This window comes from Adiantum capillus-veneris, chromosome 6, assembly GCF_014529385.1.
Source record: "Adiantum capillus-veneris isolate H3 chromosome 6, ASM1452938v2, whole genome shotgun sequence".
NCBI classification, from domain to species: Eukaryota; Viridiplantae; Streptophyta; class Polypodiopsida; order Polypodiales; family Pteridaceae; genus Adiantum; species Adiantum capillus-veneris.
The window spans coordinates 161,171,164-161,190,137 of record NC_140936.1 but is presented as its reverse complement, the minus strand read 5'-3'; the positions used below and the strand labels follow the sequence as shown (position 1 = coordinate 161,190,137).

At 40.8% G+C, this 18,974-nt stretch overlaps 1 protein-coding gene across 1 annotated transcript; it reads left to right on the top strand.

Annotated features, from left to right (window-relative positions):
• The first annotated feature begins 12,543 nt into the window (after positions 1-12,543).
• On the top strand, positions 12,544-16,697 carry LOC147456619 (uncharacterized). Its single transcript, XM_086515053.1, has 3 exons — positions 12,544-13,651; positions 14,177-15,754; positions 15,958-16,697. The coding sequence occupies exons 1-3, from the start codon at positions 12,763-12,765 to the stop codon at positions 16,365-16,367; spliced, it is 2,877 nt and encodes a 958-aa protein (XP_086371179.1). The 5' UTR covers positions 12,544-12,762; the 3' UTR covers positions 16,368-16,697.
• Positions 16,698-18,974: the final 2,277 nt, after the last annotated feature.

Here is an 18,974-nt window from a genome sequence, read left to right as displayed (position 1 = left end):
AACCAATAACAACTTATTAAACAATTACAATTTATCAAAGAATAAGAATTTAGCAAACAATGATAATTTATCAAACAGTTCTTTTACTAATCTATGAAAACATATGCTTGTTTCTTGTGATAGAATCGCGTTTCTTGGACGGTTTAAGGGGTTCCCTATGCTTAGCTTCCCATGTCAACATGAATAGCAATGCAAAACTATAAATTTGTCTTGTCGGATTAGCCACATGTTCGATACCTCCCGTGTTTGAGGTTGGACGGCTTCGACTTCTTCCGCAACCAATACCTCCACTTGAGCAATGTTTCGAGTAGATGATACCTTCTTTTGCACCTTCCTTGGAGGTGGAACGACATGAGCATCCTTTGAGCTTTTGGTCACTTGCTTCGGGGCCATCGTAACGAGGTAGAGAAAAGGAAAAGAGAGAAAGAGAACTCAAGAATTCGAAGGGCAACATGACGATGGTAGAGAGAGACTTGGAGATGGAGATGTCTTGAAGGTAAGAGCTTGACTCAGGAGAGAGGTTAAGGGAGAGAAGGTAACTCCGACATCAAGGCAAGAGAGCTTCCACTTCTGAGAGTGTGTGTCTATCTCTCCTAAGTGAAGGGAGAGGGATCTTTATATAGGCTCTCAAGGCTAGCTAAGAATAGAGGGATAAGTTCATGTACGTTCGTGGCTCTTTATAAATATATATATATATATATATATATATACATTTATTATTATTATTATTATTTTTTGTGCGAACATGGAATTCGATGCACGATTTCGGTTCTCCAATTTTAGAAGAAGCTTGGCTTCCAAGACAAGAACTCTAAACTTAACTCCTCCTCTCTTTCTTTCCTAAAAGTACTCCTCCTACTCCTCTTTTAAAATTACTCCTCCTTTCCTAAAATTGCTCTCTCTTTCCAAAAAGGTCAACTCTTATCTTTAGTTACAGTCTTGAGGCTTAAATTTCCCATCCACCTATTGTTTTCAAGTGAATAAAGACCATAAGTAATAGTTACAGAGTCCGATTTTCGATCCGATCGTTCCGTTTAAACGCATTATGACTTAACAAAATGCGAACCTTAAGTGAATAAAATACTTTTATTGAAAAATATTGGGTACATTACATTCTCCCCAACTTAGGGGTTCGAGATGTTCTATCTCGAGAAAAAGTGAGGATACTCCTACTCTAATTACTATCTCAATCATCCTTATATCCAAAAGAGTGGTATCATTAGTATGCTTCACTTGCTACTACTGCTGCTCCATTAGCCAATCGTGGACAAGAGTTCCGATAATGTCCCAACTCTCCATATTCAAGCATCAAACATTCAAGCGTGGACGATCTTGCACATTAGCAGCATAAGCTCTTTGTGGTTGGGTATCTCTAAAGCTTTGATTCTGTTCAATTCTTCTTGTAATCCCTTGTTCCTTCATTAAAGGTTTAGCTCGTAGTAAAGCATCTTGTATAGTGGTCGGTTTTAGGGCTTCCAATCGCGAACTAATTGGTTCTCTTAAACCTTGACAAAAGCAAGCTACCTGCTGCTCTATGTTCATTGATGGTGTGTAACGTCTAAGCCTTACAAACTTTGAGAAGTACTCTTCCAAGGATAAGCTATATTGTTTCAAGCTAAAGAAGTCATTCATCTTTATTGCTTCATGGACAGGGGGTAAGTATCTTTCCTTTACCGCTTGTTTGATTTCCCACCAACTCTGAGAGTTCTCCAACACTCCCATGTCACGACAATGTTGTTTCCACCATAATTTTGCTTCCCTTGAGAGGCGAACCATTCCTAGCATCGCTTGATTTACAGGTGTGGTCCTTGCAACAGAGAAGTAATCATTCATAGCTTCGATCCGTACTTCCACATCTTTCTCAATATCATCATCCTCTCCTTTAAAAGAAGGTGGTTGCATTTGTTTGAGCAACAACTCCTTCTCTTGAATCTTCATATAGATAACATCATTCTGAGGGTTTTCCAACGTAGAGTGATTTGAGGATTTCCTTGAATGTACATCAATGTTTATAATAACTCAAATCAATAGGGTACTTTTCAAACTTAGACTTATTCAGTCCACTAAAAGCTCAATCGTAGGACTTAACCAATCATTACTTATCCGATTTATTAAAACTCAATCTTATGACCTAACCAATCTTGCCTTAACCAAACCATTAAAACTTAGTCACATGACTTAACGAGTCATGATTATCTCAATCACATGACTTAACCAGTCACATGGGTTATCCAATCACATGACTTAACCAGTCATGGCTTATTTAATCCACCAAAAAAACTCCCTTACATGACTTAACCAGTCAAACAATTTCTTTGTAGAAAAACAACTCAATCTTCTATTCATAAAATCATCAAAATGTCATATAGGGATCTACAAATGATCTCTCCATATAGGGATCTACAAATGTCATATAGGGATCTACAAATGATCTCTCCATGAAAAAACATAATAGAAGTTTCAACCATAAGTATGGTACACGTCAATTGGAATAACGTAATATCTCTACGAGTCGGATAATGGGTATAGCAACCATACACATAAGGAAGCTTGTAGTAGCCAATTAAATCTTTTTAACCAAGGCTCTGATACCAATTGTGAGGTCCCCAACCTCGAGAATATTTAGGCGACTTGATAGATGGCCTTCCTGTATTCTCCTTTTCCGTTGATGACACCCTACTCCGTTTCCACAAAGTAGAGATACGAGCAATAGAAGAGAGGAAGTATTCTATCCATTGTTTACGTGGTTATAAGGGTCATACGCCACAAGCCAGGTCAATAAATCAAGGATTCTAATGAAAAGTATTTCCTAATATAAAGATAAATTCTCATTGACATATTTAGAATTCATAAACAACGCCTTTTTTTCACGTTTAAGAGGCACAACTGCCATCCATAAACCAAATATGATATGAGACTTAGTCTAGACTAACTAGTAATCTTGTGGACATGTAGATTTAGGACATCTCGACTTTTGGCACAATGAGTCTCTAATTTTACTTCTCTTAATAAGAGGGAGTGAAGAATTTCTCAACTAATCGAGACCACCCATCCTTGACTGGCAACCTGAGCCAGCCCCCACTTTCCACTCCACACTCACACTTTTTATATGGTATTCTAATTACTACTAAACTGTTTTACATATACAAATAATGTTTCTTAATTAATTCCAGACACAGATTCTTTTACACAGCCTTCAAAAAATACCAAAATAATTCAAACAAGGCCTAATGAAGATATCCCTATAATTCAACAAAAATAACTTTTCCAATTTCTCATGAGTTGCCGCTACCCGCGGACTTCCTCTGTCTAATCAACAAAGCCTGTGTAAAGGATTTATTCACTAACCACGAATTGTACAACCTTCCCATCTCGCTAACAGCGAGGCATCCTGCTACCCGCGAGACATCTTGTTGATCGCCAGGCATCCCGCTACCCGCAAGGCATCGTGCTAACCACCAGGCATCTTGCTAACCGCCGCCAGGCATCCCGCTACTTGCGAAGCATCTTGCTAACCGCCAGGTATCCCGCTACCTGCGAGGCATCCCGCTAACCACGAGGAATAAAAGAGAGACAATAACCTCAGTTTAATCTCCGCTAACCGTGGAATCATCTCGCTATCCGCGAGAAACAAAAGACATTCTTTCAATAATTCTTCTCTTTAAATGATTCTTCAAACATGATCAACCAATTCTTCATATCAACCAATAATAACTTATTAAAAAATTAAAATTTATCAAACAATAATGATTTAGCAAACAGTGATAATTTATCAAACAGCTCTTTCACTAATCTATGAAAACATATGCTTGTTTCTTGTGATAGAATCACGTTTCTTGGATGGTTTAAGGGGTTCCCTATGCTTAGCTTCCTAGGTCAACATGAATAGCAATGCAAAATTATAAATTTGTCTTACCGGATTAGCCACATGTTTGATTACCTCCCGTGTTTGAGATTGGAGGGCTTCGACTTCTTCCGCAACCAATACCTCCGCTTAAGCCACGTTTGGAGTAGATGATACCTTCTTTTGCACCTTCCTTGGAGGTGGAACGACATGAGCATCCTTCAAGCTTCGGATCACTCGCTTCGGGGCCATCGTAACAAGGTAGAGAAAAGGGAAAGAGCGAAAGAGAGAAAGAGATCTCAAGAATCCGAAGGGCAACACTACGATGGTAGAGAGAGACTTGGAGACGGAGATGTCTTGAAGGTAACAACTTGAGGGAGAGAGGTTAAGGGAGAGAAGAAAACTCCGACATCAAAGCAAGAGAGCTTCCGCTTCCGAGAGTGTGTGTCTGTCTCTCGTGAAAGTGAAGGGAGAGGGTCTTTATATAGGCTCTCAAGGCAGCTAAGAATAGAGGGATAAGTTTGCGTACGTTTATGGCTCTTTTTAATATATATATATATATATATATATATATATATATATATATATATATATATATATATATATATATATATATATATATATATATATATATATATATATATATATATATATATATATTGTGCGGACACGAAATCCGATGCACAATTTTGGTTCTCCAATTTTAAAAAAAAGCTTGGCTTCCAAGACAAGAACTCTAAACTTAACTCCTCCTCTCTTTCTTTCCTAAAAGTACTCCTCCTACTCCTTCTCTTCTAAAATTACTCCTCCTTTCCTAAAATCGCTCTCTCTTTCCAAAAAGGTCAACTCTTATCTTTAGTTACGGTCTTGAGGCTTTAATTTTCCATCCACCTATTGTTTTCAAGTGAATAAAGACCATAAGTAATAGTTCCAAAATTCGATTTCCAATCCGATCGTTCCGTTTGAACGCATTATGACTTAACAAAATGTGAATCTTAAATATTTGCAAAGTGAATAAAATACTATTATTGAAAAATGTTGGGTACATTACAAAATCCCTCGTACTGACTGTGAAAAGTTGCTACTTGTTCAACCCTTAAGACTTTCTTAAAGAGTGAAACATGTGCATATGGAGCCCCCGACCCATTGTACTTTTTGGCAACACACTTTTCCACTTGAGATAGTCGCATTCTTTTTGTTTCAGCTACCATTGTCATCACTATGATTCTCCTAAAACAATATCTCTAGCTTTCATATCCACCTTTAGGAACTCTAGTTGGAGTTCTCTCTATAGCTCTCTCGTCAAATCGCAAATCCCTTGCTTTAGTCTAGGTTTTGGAACTCTTGTAGTGTGGATTGTGTCTGGAGCGTCACCACCCTGATGAGTGGTCATTGGAGCCCTAGAATTTAAGAACCCCATCTCGGTACAAAAAACTATGGTCGATTGAATGAATCTTCCACTTTGGTTTTAACTAGACTTACTCTTGCAATTTCTGGCCTTGTCTTTGAGACAATCGATCCAAATGTGTTGGGAGTGCCATAATACTAAAGGAGCAGTCCTCCAAAGTAAGTATGTCTCTCTAGATCCTTGCGGCCTACAACAGAGTATCTTTGCCCATACTATTATCAAGAATGAGCACTTGGGTATCTCTGCCTTCTTTGTATGTAAATATATACAAGTTGTTTTGCTTCGATAACTTTAATGTAGGGCTCGTCACATTTGTAATAGAGAATTTGCTCTCCATTGTCGTACTTGTACAACCCCACATGAGTGTTATCCATGTTGACTCGAGTTGCCTCATTCACTTGCCTTAGCTTCGCATTAGGAATGTCTAGCTTAGGCGGCTTGTCTTCAAGTTTGACATCAATTTTATCCTTGGTGCCTGTAAATGCCCATTTGTCCAAAATATAAGGATTTTGCACAAATAAATACATAGTATCCTCGTCATCCAAATATCAATCACCAATGGAGTCCACAGGCACTATGTCCTTGAACTCACTAGGTCTCTCCTCTAATTTCATGTAGCAGCAATCCATACCGTCTTTGTAAATTTTTGCACTCCGTTCATTTTTAAACTGATATTTCAAGTGCAAAAGTTTCATGGTTGGTGCGGGTTGGGATGGTCATGCCCGCATGTTGGTTCCCTCTTTGAAACTCACACTCTTGAACCCTTCAACCATATATGTGTAAGATCTCTCTGAAGAAGTATTAGACAAATTTTCCTCAAGAATTGGCTCTAAGGTTGGCAAAGATTCCTGATTAACGCTCTCTTTAGTTGAAATGTGACTAACTTGGTCTCCTACAGCAAGGTTCTATTTTGATAGAATCTTCATGATCGCAAATACATAAAAACAACAATAATGCAAAACCCTGACCCGTCACCTCTTTGCTCCCAAATTCCTTGAATAAAAATCACTTTGAGCCATGCACTTTGGCCCTTGCACTCTGTACAAAAGAACACTTGGTGGCTATGAGTTTACATCCGCTCTATTAGTCAAAATTTGAAGCCCACAAAATTTTCTCGAGCTTTTGACAAAAATTCCTATTTTGCTTGTAAAATCCACAAATCAAGTCCAAATTTAATTTTGAAAAGACCACTAGGCTCCTTGTGACCAACCCTGCCTATGGTACAAGTCGGTCTTAATCTGTGACAAAGAAACATGGATCGCAATCCATGTACCTTTGTGTCAAAAGGTAATAAAACTTGGTACACAACTTGCCCTTGGTATATTGATCCTAGCTATATCCTTTTTGTGTGATTTGGACTAGTTTAGGTAAACCAAAAGTCAAACCCCTAGGTCTGCTTGGTGGTTTTTTGGCCTTGAAGTGTTTTTGCACCTTTTGACCAACTTTTTGAACTTTTTTAGCTTCCTCACTTTTGGAAGTATTGATCACAATAATCTCTGCGACGACAGGCTCGTATGGTCTCTGTCAAAAAAAATTAGAAAAGGTACATGGATCGCGATCCATGTTCCATCAGATCTAGACTCCAAATTTGGCATGTTGATTACGTATGATGCCAATAGTATACTCCCAAAACTTTTTTGGATTTGGACAACTTTTTGTCAATCAAAAGTAAAATTTTGTGTCTGCTTTGCGCTTTTTGACTAGTTTATGATGTTTTGCTATTTTGACCAACTTCTTGTAATTTTTTTACTATTGTGCCCTTTGGGAAAGTTGTTCTAAATGATCTCAACTACATGCTACCCAAATCATAAAAAAGGTACATGGATTGTGATTCATGTTTGACAACATTTTGGCATGAAACTGTGCCGCTAGTTGTCTATACCTTGTAGAGGCTAACTCCCAACCTGTTTTGAACATGGATCATTAAAAGTTGGAAGGTTAGGTCAATTTTCCAAGATTTTGAAGGTTTTGCCCAATTTCTTGGTTTTGAGTGTGTTCGGAAGCACCATTAGTCCAATGGTTTTAGTTTCTTGTTAATCTGTTACACAGAGGGACATGGATCGCGATTCATGCTCCTCTACCAAACACGGTGAAAATTTCTAGTTTTCTTCTTGTGAGTTTAGTGATCCCCTTTTGCGCCAAAATTTTGGGTTTTGATCAGCTTTTAAGCTATGACCATCAAAATTTCTAATTTTCAAAGTTATGGTCTCTTTTTCCAAATTAGGGTTTTTGACAATCTTTGCCCCGAACTTTCAGCCCAAATTTGATGGTAGTATTTGCTTTTTACCCTACTCCTAAAATGAATCTATGAGAAAAAACAAACAAAACAATGCAAATCAAAATTAAAATGGACTGTGGACCAGTACAATCAAAGCATCGAGAAAAGTACAGAATGAAATTCCTTTTGAACCTCACTCACAAATCTCTTTGCTTATCAAGAGTAGATCTAGCAAGTCCTCGACTTCTAGCATCTACCAAGCACTAAACCCCGTGTCTAGCTGCTCCACTGCTAAGGTGTAAATGGAATAGGTAACAAAATCCTTGGAAAAGAGGCTATGAATACAGCTAGGTCACTCACCATCTATGGATCGATTCCCTGGCAACGACACAAATGTTAGCAGGTCACCGTGATCGGATATCTGCAACATAGCCATCTGGCATGAACATAATGTCAATACTTAGGGAAGTGACTCGGGCATAAATATTCTTTGAGGGTATCAACCTCAAGAAGTGAACCTAAGGAACTAAACTATCATCAACACTAGCAACCCATCACTCTATAATCTGGGAAATCTGCCTATGTCTTCTCTCATCGCTCTAGGTCACCACGCCATTTCGTCGACCAAATGATCTTAGAATGCAACCAGAAAGGTTGCCCTATGGTCTAAGAACACTCTCCTATTTTTGCACTAAAAACTATCGGAATGCAAAAAAAAGGAGGATCTATAGAGGCACTATCCTACAAAGTCTGAAGGTCATCCAACAAGGTGCCAAAATCCCGATCCATCATGGTCCAGGTCATCTAGAAAGGTTGCCCTATGGTCTAAGAACACTTTCCTGTTTTTGCACTTAAAACTATAGATTTAGCTCAAGTAGTTGTAAACCACAACAAAATCGAGAATGATTATACTCAAATGAAAGAGCCAGATATAAGGAACACAATACACTTTTTGGAACTGAATTTTGATTACCAGAGAAAGAGAAAATTGATTACAATGTGCTGATAAGTTGTCGCTCACAGTCGTACGTACAAAGCTCTTCATAAAACTTGGATAATGTTATAGTGATACTTTCAAAGTAGAGATTTTGAGCTTTATACATGGGGCTTCTCATTTGGCCAGCGGGTGGCTGGCTTACAAGGCACTTAGGGCTTAGAACAAAAGAATTACATCTTAGAGTGTACAAAATGCGGCTCAAAAATCATAATGTCTCTTTTATACAAAGATTTTCAAAAAATAATATGAATTACATAAAAATTTTGGGCATTGAGGCTGTGTGGTTGTCTAGGAGGACACCCATTAAGTGTTTTCGCCAAACAAATGCATTTATATTTCAGGTTCGCCCCACATGGATCAGTCTCTCTTTGCTTTACAAATGGTCAAAAATAAAGTAACAGAGATCTTTACTTCTGCATTTAACTCCTTTTTCTCCACCTTCAAAGCTTGGGATCATGCAGTTAGAGAATCTCATAATTTATTGACAAGCTACAAGAAAAATTCTAGAGACCTTAGGAACAACAATGATATGGTTCAAGGTTTTGACCCCAACTGTCCTCCTTCTCCTCCTTTGATTGAATGACAAGCTAAGCTTAGAGAGGACTTGCTCCTAGCAACAGAGGCCTCCATCATTTGGACTAGGGAGTTTTGGGTAGGTAAAATCGATAAACATGATAAATACATGTTTAATCTCCTCAAAAAAATAAAAAAATAAAGGATTTTATTCATATTTTAAAAGATAAAAATGGAAACATTGTGGATTGTCACGAAGCAAACATAAGAGTAGTTGAGGAACACTTTGCTGATGATACCAACTCTATTATAGCTAATGACTTCCAATCTGTGGAACAATTTTGGCACTGTCTTGGCATTTTCTGTAAAGCTAGTGGATTCATTATCAATCACTCCAAAAGTGGATTCAAATCCTCTAATGGGCAAATTCCCCAAATCATCACCAACTCTGGCTGCCAACAAATTGTAGATGGGCGGGTCTGTTAGGAAATAAGATGTAGCTAAATAGATATTTGAGTAGATTACTTAATGGAGAGAGATAGATTTCACACACAAGAGATTATAGAGGAGAGAGAGAGAGAGAGAGAGAGTACACACGATATACGTGGTTCACCCTATGTGGGCTACGTCCACGGGAAAGCAACCACTCAATGGCTTTAGTACTTCAAAACAAGAAGTAGTTTACAAAGGGATTATACCCTTAATGGAGCTCCCGCCTTGCTTCACTCTCACCACCTCACCCTCACCTTGTTGCATCAACTTCACACTATGAAATGTGTGTAGAAATGGCCTCCTTTTATAGGCCAAAAGGGTTGCCCTCTCTCATGAGAGGCAGCCATGTGTAGCCGCCCTTGTGTAGATAAGTCCAAATCGGACCCTCCAATCCGTCCATGTGTGGCCACCCTTGAGAAGACAAGTCCGCTTTTGAATTCGGCCACCGGCCACCGGCCAACCGACGGTTGTTTTCCGACCACTTTCCGGCCACCGTCCGGCCATAATATTCCGGCGAAAAGGAATATTCTAGCGAGGGAAAAAAAAATTCTCGGGGGCTTCCGCCCCCGAGGCCCCTAAAGTTGCCCCTGATTTTTGGCCGTGAAAATTTTGGTTTCCGCCGGCGAGTGATTTTCCTTCACGCACGATGGCGTCTCCTCATAATGGGGGCCTTACAAATGTGCGCTTTTACCACAAAAAATTACAAGGGTAAATCAGGCTCCATACTTAACAGGGTCTTCAGATTACTTCGCATTTCCATGGGCTTGAAGATCACCTTTGGGCAGAGGTGGAAATGGGTCGTGAACAAATACTAACAAAAGATCATAAGATGGCAGTCTCATCCAAATTCCATTCATCCTAAATCACTATTTTCTCTCTTCTCTAATCTATTTCTTGTCTTGTTGGATGCCATCAAAGTATCATATGCAATGGATCATTGCCCTTTTAAGGAACTTCGTATGGGGTGAGGAAAATTGCCAGAGTAGCTTGGGACACCTACTGTCTTCCTAAAGAGAAGGGGAGTATGGGCATCCTCAACTTGTAATAAATTTCCACAAGGCTTGTAGCTAAACGGATACTCAGATCATCAACGTCTAATGATTATTGGGCGGCTCTTATGAAAAGGGATACTTCCAAGTTTAAACTTTAAAAGTATAAGGCATGGACAAGGTTAACATTCAGAGATTTATTGATTTCTTCGGCTCCTTTTATCCCAGTTGGTTCAAAATTGGTATGCAGGATGTGGAGTGCCTAGAATCTCATTAAAAAATCATGGAAACCTTCCAAAGAATTTCTAACTAACCATGCTTCTTTTCTTCTTGACTCCTTCTGGTTGGTGTGCCCAAGCTAAGAAAAGCCTTTGCAGGAAATCACACAGGTGCTTTAAGGCAAGAGTTACAGTATGGGGCGATGTAATTCAACATGGGAAGCTAAAGTCCTGTCAATCTACACAGGAAGAGTTCTCCTTATCTTCATCTGATGTTGTTTGGTGCTTAGAGAGAGCAAAGCAATGTATGTCCCACCTGAAGACTCCTACCAGATCTAATCAAATAGCGAGCCTCCCTCTCATGTAGCTACATAAAATTTCAAGCAGTTTAAATCTAATGGAATTGTTGAGGATACTTTCAAGAAAAAACTCAACCAGAAGTGGAGGTTAAACTAGAGCTGCAAGCAGTGGACTTACAAGTTCAGATGTTTGTGGGCCTACCCACATGCCAACAAGCATAGTGTCTTGATGTGGCTTATCATTCTTCATGCTATATGGTATGGGGACATAGCTACTAAAGCTCGAATCAGTAATGGTTTGTACTCCACGTGCTATACTCACACTGAGGATTGTAAACACATTTGGTTCAGCTGCAAATCCAATAAGCCAATCATTAACTTTTGTCAATGTATAGTTCTCCATACCAGTGGAAGGACCCTCAACTTTCAGGACTTATTGTTGGGCAATAGCAAAGGTTTGGACGTACCATTGTGGAATATTTGGAGAGGACATATTCTATGGTTTATTTGGCTCCAGAGAAATGTTGTTGTCTTCAACCACTCTATTTCTCTACCTCTCTCGCTTTTGAAGTTTGACCTCTGAGGCCTATTTTGATGGTTTTTCCCCTGCCTATATTCAATCTAATCTTAGGTGCTATAAAATTCTTCCATGCTTCTAGGTTCAGGAGGATGAGAGATCTGCCAGCCTGATGTCTTAGCCTTGGGGCCATCTCTCCCCCACTTGAGGGAACTTGTATATTTTTACTGCTTTCTTTAATTCAAATTCCACTTTTCACCAAAAAAAAAACATAGAACCTGGCCATGCTTTGCACTAGTTTTTAAACATGTATTGTTGGATTTGTCTTGAGGTAAGCTGATGCCAATGTCGGGTGAGGGGGACTCTTCTTCTTCCTTTTATGTTTACAATGTTACCCTCTTCGATTAATTTGAAAGTGCTCATGTCACTAAAAGGCTTGAATGAAATAAAAATCATGGACGTCCGAATCCACCCATGCAAATTGAGTTTGATCATTCAAGAGCTAGTGGATCTTAATCATTTTCTTCCCAAGCTGTTTCCCTTAAGCCCTTGGATTTGAGGTAGAGAGGAATTCTATTCAAGGTTTGCTATTGACAGTTGATGCTCTTCACTCATTCCCTTGTTTAAAGTGAGTGCCTACGAGGTCTCTTTATCTCTCTTTTCTCTTCTCTTTATATACTAAACGATGGTGAATTGACAAAAGAGCTCACTGTTTGCAATGTGTCCCTCTCTCTCTCTCTCTCTCTCTCTCTCTCTCTCCTCCGTCCGAAGAATGGATCACACACTCGTCTCCGGTAAAAGTTTTAAAACATTAATTTATATTAAGGTGGATTTGAAATACTCTTTTAGTATGGAATTTGAGGCTGTATTATTTAGACATAGTGAAATTTTTAATTGATTTTGTTCAAGTATAACGAGGCCTTGTGATTTATCACTTGTTATTTTCCCATTCTGTGTGGGGACCTCGCTCGTGTTCTAGAGAAAGTGGACTTCGTCACTACCTAGCCTAGTGGTGGACTGCAGTTATCAAAGTTTAATGGCAACTTGTGCTTCTGAAGTGAGTGCGGGACGTTTTAAATATTTGAAGGCTACGTGTATTCTTGCGTTCAGACGATTGCTGATTCCTCAGCACTGCAGCAGAGAGCTCCACCCTTTTAAAGAAGTGATGTGCCACTCGCTCTCTCTGTCTTTCTCTCTGTCTCACACGCACACGAGGTGTTCTCCTCCCAGCAGACTCTTCACTTGTCTAGCATAACATCGCCCACTTATGATTTTGCCTCTGCTTCAACTATGCATTTTGCAGAGCGTCGCCGTTGCCGTTGCCGTTGCCGTCGCTGTTGCAGGCGCAAGCAACAATCCAACTCTATACTCCATGCTTGCAGCAGACCCAGGCAGCATAAAAGAAGAGGAGTCTCTGCTCCTCTTATCCTTCAAAGCTTCCGTAACAGGGGACCCTTTGGGAGCGTTGGAAACTTGGAGAAATGGTTCTAGCCCATGTACTAATTCCTGGCGCGGTATTACATGCGGTGCCGATGGATTCGTCTCCTCCGTCAATCTCACCGGCCTCCAGCTCTCTGGCTTGTTCTCCCCAAATACCATCTCCGATCTTCGCCATCTCACAAGCTTGGACCTCTCCAATAACCTCTTCACAGGTCCCCTGCCACCCTCCTTTTGCCGCAACATCACTATCCTCAACCTCTTCAACAACAGCTTCTCAGGTCCCATTCCTCCTGCTCTTGGCAATAGTACATCTCTTGTAAGGATATCCCTCTACTCCAATAGCTTGTCGGGGTCCATACCCCCTGCATTGGGCTCTCTACATAATTTGGAGTACTTGGCCTTGTCCTTCAATCAGCTCAATGGGAGCCTGCCCATCACCGTCCTTGCTAACTGCACTAAATTGACTACCCTGGCGTTGTCTCTTAATGGATTTTCTGGTCCTCTGCCTCCCCAGATTGGCAGGCTCACAAATCTACAAAATTTGTGGCTTGACCACAATTATTTCTCTGGGTTGATCCCAGCAGAACTTGGAAATCTTACACGATTGTACCTCCTGCAATTGGACACAAACAATTTGACCGGATCAATACCGCCTTCACTCGGTCAGCTTACATCATTGACGGGACTCCTAAGCCTTTCCATAAACCAGTTGTCAGGTAAACCACATATAAGTCACAGCATCTTGCATTTTTTCTTGTCTGTATGTGTGCCTAAGGTGGTGTACCTGGTTATTTTATGTGTGACCACATGTGCCGATTTCACGATGTCGGTTGTGTTGAGCTTTGAAAGCTTTTCAATGTTTTAAGATTACGGACTGCATTTGTGATGGGTTAAGGTGATCAACAGAAAGTGTTTTTCTAGTGCTTTCCAAACATGCAAAGAGAGCGGTTTTTTGTATTATTGCGGCGGCATGTTACAACCGCGCGGCATGTTACAACCGCAGGATCTTTTTTTGTATGTTGCTGGTTTAATTCTGTCTATCATGGAATTGGTGTGGTGCTTTGTTCTGTTGTTTATGGCATGGAAAAAATCCTATTGTTGGTCCAATTCTTTAAGCCGTGGCAACATGCCAACAATCGAACAGATTATTTGTGAAACAGATGATTTGTGAGTGAGGTAAGAGGTCATACACACACAGGTGCGCCATCAAAGTTGATGTTCAACTGAAACATATTATGTAGGTTCAATACCACCGCAACTTGGTCGGCTCTCCAACCTCACTATAATCACACTCAGAGGGAATTTTTTGAGTGGTAGTATACCAACAGAATTGGGAAACATGCAGAGCATTCAAGGCCTGTTTTTGGAGGACAATATACTTGAGGGCAACATACCTGCTGAGCTTGCAAATTGCACAAACTTGCAACAGCTGCGTCTGGATAAGAACCGCCTGACCGGTTCCATTCCAAGTGGTCTTGGGAGTTTGCAACATCTCACTCGGTTATATATGCATGATAACATGCTTCAAGGTCCCATTCCCACTCGCCTTGGCAACCTTAGCAGTTTGCAAGATCTCTCACTTGGCTTAAATTCATTCCAAGGTCCCATTCCACAGGTGCTGGCAACCCTGCCAACCATGGTCTTCAACTTTTCGATGCCTCATAATCTCCTCAATGGCACCATACCGTTGGGTCTCGGCCAGATGATTCATGTACAAAACATTGATCTTTCCGGGAACACTTTAACGGGAACGATCCCAGTCGACCTTGGGGATTGCGCGAGCCTGATGCGGCTCAATCTCTCCAATAATTCGCTCATAGGTGAGATCCCAGAAAGCTTTGCACAGCTTGAATTACTTCACATGCTGGATCTGTCACAAAACTCCATTTCTGGCGGCATCCCATCTTGGCTCGGTAATCTCACACAGTTGCAATTCATAAACCTCTCCAACAATGACTTCACAGGGCCAATCCCTTCATCTGGAGTGCTTGCCAAAATGAATGCAACATCTTTTCTGAATAATCCAGGTCTTTGTGGTCTGCCTCTGTCCAACGCTTGCCCTGTATCTACGGTTGCCCCTCAAGCTTCCAGTGGAGGAGGTATGGATGCAAGCTTCAAGATACTCATAGCAATTGCATGTTTTCTGTTCGTATGTCTGGTCTTGTTATTCGTTTTTTGCTGCCGACGGATGAAAAGGGTTGCCGCAGCCTCACCAAGGGGCTTGCCCGATGAAGTTCCAGAATATAGCAGGCATTTGAGACGGTTCACCATAAAAGAGCTTGAAGTAGCAACGGACAATTTCAGTGAATCAAGACTTATTGGCATAGGAGGAGCGAGCAAAGTCTACAGAGCGACAAATATAATTATAAGCATGGCCCCTACAGTCCAGCAAGTGGATGCGGCAGTGAAGGTGCTTTCAATCAATCATAACCCAAGCTTCTCGACGGAGTTGGTTGCACTGGGGTCGATACGCCATCGTAACCTTGTCCGGCTCTATGGCTTCTGTATGTATGAAAATTTCCATGCTTGTGTGCTAGAGCTTCTTCCAAATGGGTCTCTTCAGGATAGGCTATACGGACCTGAATCTGAATGTTTAAGCATCTTTGAGAGACTCTCCATTGCTCTTGATGTAGCTCATGGGCTTGCATATCTTCACCATGGATTGAGAAGGCCAATGGTTCATCGAGATGTAAAACCCAGCAACATCCTTTTTGACCAGGACAAGGTGGCAAGGGTTTCTGACTTTGGGATTGCAAAGCTCTTGCATCAGGATGAGGTTTTCTCCAAGGCCAGGGGAACAATAGGGTATGTTGCTCCAGGTAGGGTTCAATTCCTTCTTTTGGGTGCTGTTATGTCTACACTGCACTATGAGATGTGTGCGTTCGAATCGTGAATGCTTTTGTCCCATTGGGGTGGGTTCGCCGTTTGTTTGAGGGTGTTGCGAAGTCTACTGTTTGGGTGGTGTATCCCATTGTCTAAGATTGCTGAAAACTTTGCCTGTGTTTTGTTTGTGATGCCTCAGAGTATGGCCAATCGACCAGGGTTGATACGAAGGGGGATGTGTACAGCTTTGGCATTGTCCTGTTGGAGATGCTGACCAAAAAGAGGCCAACGGATGCCCTTTTGGGCACCATGGGAGTCAGCTTGCCAATGTGGGTAAAAGATGCATACCCTGACAGAACCTTTGACATTCTTGATCCACAGCTATTCGACCCTGAACTTGTCTTTGTCAGCGAAGACGACAGGGAAGCCATAAAAGCCATGGTGGAGGTGGCATTGTCTTGTACAGAAGTAAGACCTCATGACAGACCGGACATGGAGACTGTGGTCCATAAGCTTACCTCTATAGCGTCATCCCTCTCCTCTTCTGTTCTTTCACAGCGCAAAAGCTCTTCTTTCAGTGACAAAGAAGTTGCTCTTCTGAAAGGGTAAGGGACACACAGAGGTTCCAATTTTGATGACATTCTAAAAACTAGGAAATTATGTCATTTATCTTTGAGAAGATAGTTTAATGACTAGCTGTGTATCTTGTTTTATTTAGGAGATGCCCCTCTTGTTATTATTTGGGAAAGAGTGACTTACTGCCCCGCTTTATAGAAATAGGAAAACAAATGTCAACTATCTCTCAAACTCGCCTACATATACAAAGCTAGATGTGCATGAAAAGCTTTCCAGATCCTTTCTTGTGGAGGATTGTGAGATATGTTGTTTGTGATCTCCATTTACATTTTAACTTGACTTGCAAATGACATGATGCATAAATGTAATTAGTGTATTAATTCTACTACACATTAACCAACCATGGACTTATTAGTCCCTATGTTTACTAACATGCAAGTGGCCCTGAGATATCTTGATGTTCAACTATTAGCTTCTAAAAATAGATTCTAGTGATTTGTGAGTGGGGTACATGCAGGTATTATTTTTCATATAAAACACAATAGTGAGTGACTATGTGCATAAGTACTTGCATGTATGTACTACATACAAGTGCTATTTTTCATATAAAGCTACAGTAGTGAGTGACCATGTGTGAGAAGAAACCATTATCTTATTAGACTACTTGATCATTGCAAGCTTCAAAGAATGGAGAAAGATGGGAGGAATGATACCACGTTCTACACTGTTAGTGAGTGGACATATCGTACACACGATTGTTAGATGAGTGTGGGTGTGTTGATATTCTCTAAAAGACATGGTCTCTTTTTTGTTAGAGGGGGAGACTTACTACTTAGTGTTAAGAGTTGGGTTGGGGCTTCTAGTGTTAAAGAGAGCTTGTCATAATTTCGTACATTTGATGGGCTCACAAAAACAAAGCCTAAGCTTAGTCTATAACACAAATGGGGAGAAAAACTATCTATTAGTAGCACCAATTTCAAATATGAGATACTGGCTTGAGCAAATGAAAAACTTACGTGAGCAAGAATGTGGGATGAACAACTCTGCTTGCTGCAGATCGAGTAGGTTGGAAAGGCCAATGGACGCTTTCTCTAAGCATATTATTATACACATGCAAAGTTTGGTAGCTTGGCTCCTCTAAATTGGAGCATATCAAATGCCTCATCAAGACCTTGAGGTGGTAGGCTTTGAGGCGCTAGCTGACCAAAGTGTGAGGCGGTGAGCACGCGTAGGTCTAGCCCAGTTATCGTCGTTGCCTTCCTCCATCAGAGCTTCTCGTGTGATGAAGATAAAGGCGATTTGCTCTGCTAGCGCGCCCCCCCTCCAAGTGGCCCTAGTCGAACTACAAATTAATAGCATTTTTGGCCTGCCGTGCAGCAGCCTTAGTGTTTGGCCCAATTTTGGGACCAAGCACGTGGCATCCATTCATTGGTTACTGAAATTAATCGTGCACAATGGTAGGCTGTTGGCATTTTGCTTTCTTAAGCGCAACCTTTTTCTTCCCAAAAAGGGACCTCGAGATAAGTTATGGAGTGCGTATGCCATGTCGTTCGCTTTTGGTGTGCAGTCCATGGATGACGCTCTGTTTAGAAAGCTTTGGTTTTCTCCTTTCTCAAGTTGGTGGGTGCGCAGCCTTTTCCATGTGCTTTTGGTGTGTGACCTATGCGTGTATCTTTTTAGAAGGTTTGGAGGAAGTGGTTTTACGTGTTGTGTGCCTCTTTGTTTTGCAGTGGTGAGCCTTCGCGCAAAATCTTTAGCAGGTTCATTCCTGCTCTCTCTCTCTCTCTCTCCGTCCGTTCTGTAGGCTCCGCGAAAGGAACAGGGTATATCGTTGTTACTGCTTCTGTATTTGATTGTTAACTATATTCTTCTGCAATAGTGTTAATGAACGAAAAATTTAATGTTGTAGCTTCATGGTTGTTCTCACTACTCTCTCAGGCATTCATGAAGACCTTTGGAACGATGTGATCCTTCTATTGCTGCTCATTTGGTGTACTGTTAATAACTAGAGATGGGATATTTAAGTGTATTTTTTCCTCTTTAGAGAGAGAGAGAGAGAGAGAGAGAGAGAGAGAGAGAGAGAGAGAGAGCAAGGATATCAAGCTTTCAAGCAAGCAGATATGGGAAGAGGCATCTATGCATTTCTTGATGCAGCGTGGCTTGTTTTTTTTTAAATTGACAATTGTTCGTTTTCTTTGTTGGCTTGCACCCTCATGGAATCTGATGGTGTTCAATAGTATGTCAAGTTTGGGGTCAAGTTTGGGCAATTGCAATCTCTGTTGCTTTGATGCTTCCTTGGTAATTTTGAGATTAGTGAGTTATGCTGACTTCATGTCTAGTGATTGCTAGCTTGATGAAAAGCTTTACTGTTATTGGCAAGATTGTGTAAAGTCGTCTGAAGCCTTGGTGTTCTCTTTCGGCAAACGGCCGTTGAATCGATTGAATTTGCCGTCATGGAAATGATAGCATTTTTTTCTTTGGCTTGAAGATCCTTGGGGATTTCTTTAATGTCGAGCCTTGAGGTGGGTTTGCATAGGACAAGCCACGAATAGGGAGACTAAGCATTAGAGACGAGCACCTTTGGATGGATTCGACTGTAAGATATTCTACTCGATCGGATATTTGATGGAAGATGTGGCC

Coding starts and splice junctions, on each gene's coding strand:
- LOC147456619 (XM_086515053.1), top strand. CDS start 12,763: ATGATTTTGCCTCTGCTTCAACTATGCATTTTGCAGAGCGTCGCCGTT. Junction 13,652..14,176: donor TTCCATAAACCAGTTGTCAG/GTAAACCACATA, acceptor CATATTATGTAG/GTTCAATACCACCGCAACTT. Junction 15,755..15,957: donor AATAGGGTATGTTGCTCCAG/GTAGGGTTCAAT, acceptor GTGATGCCTCAG/AGTATGGCCAATCGACCAGG.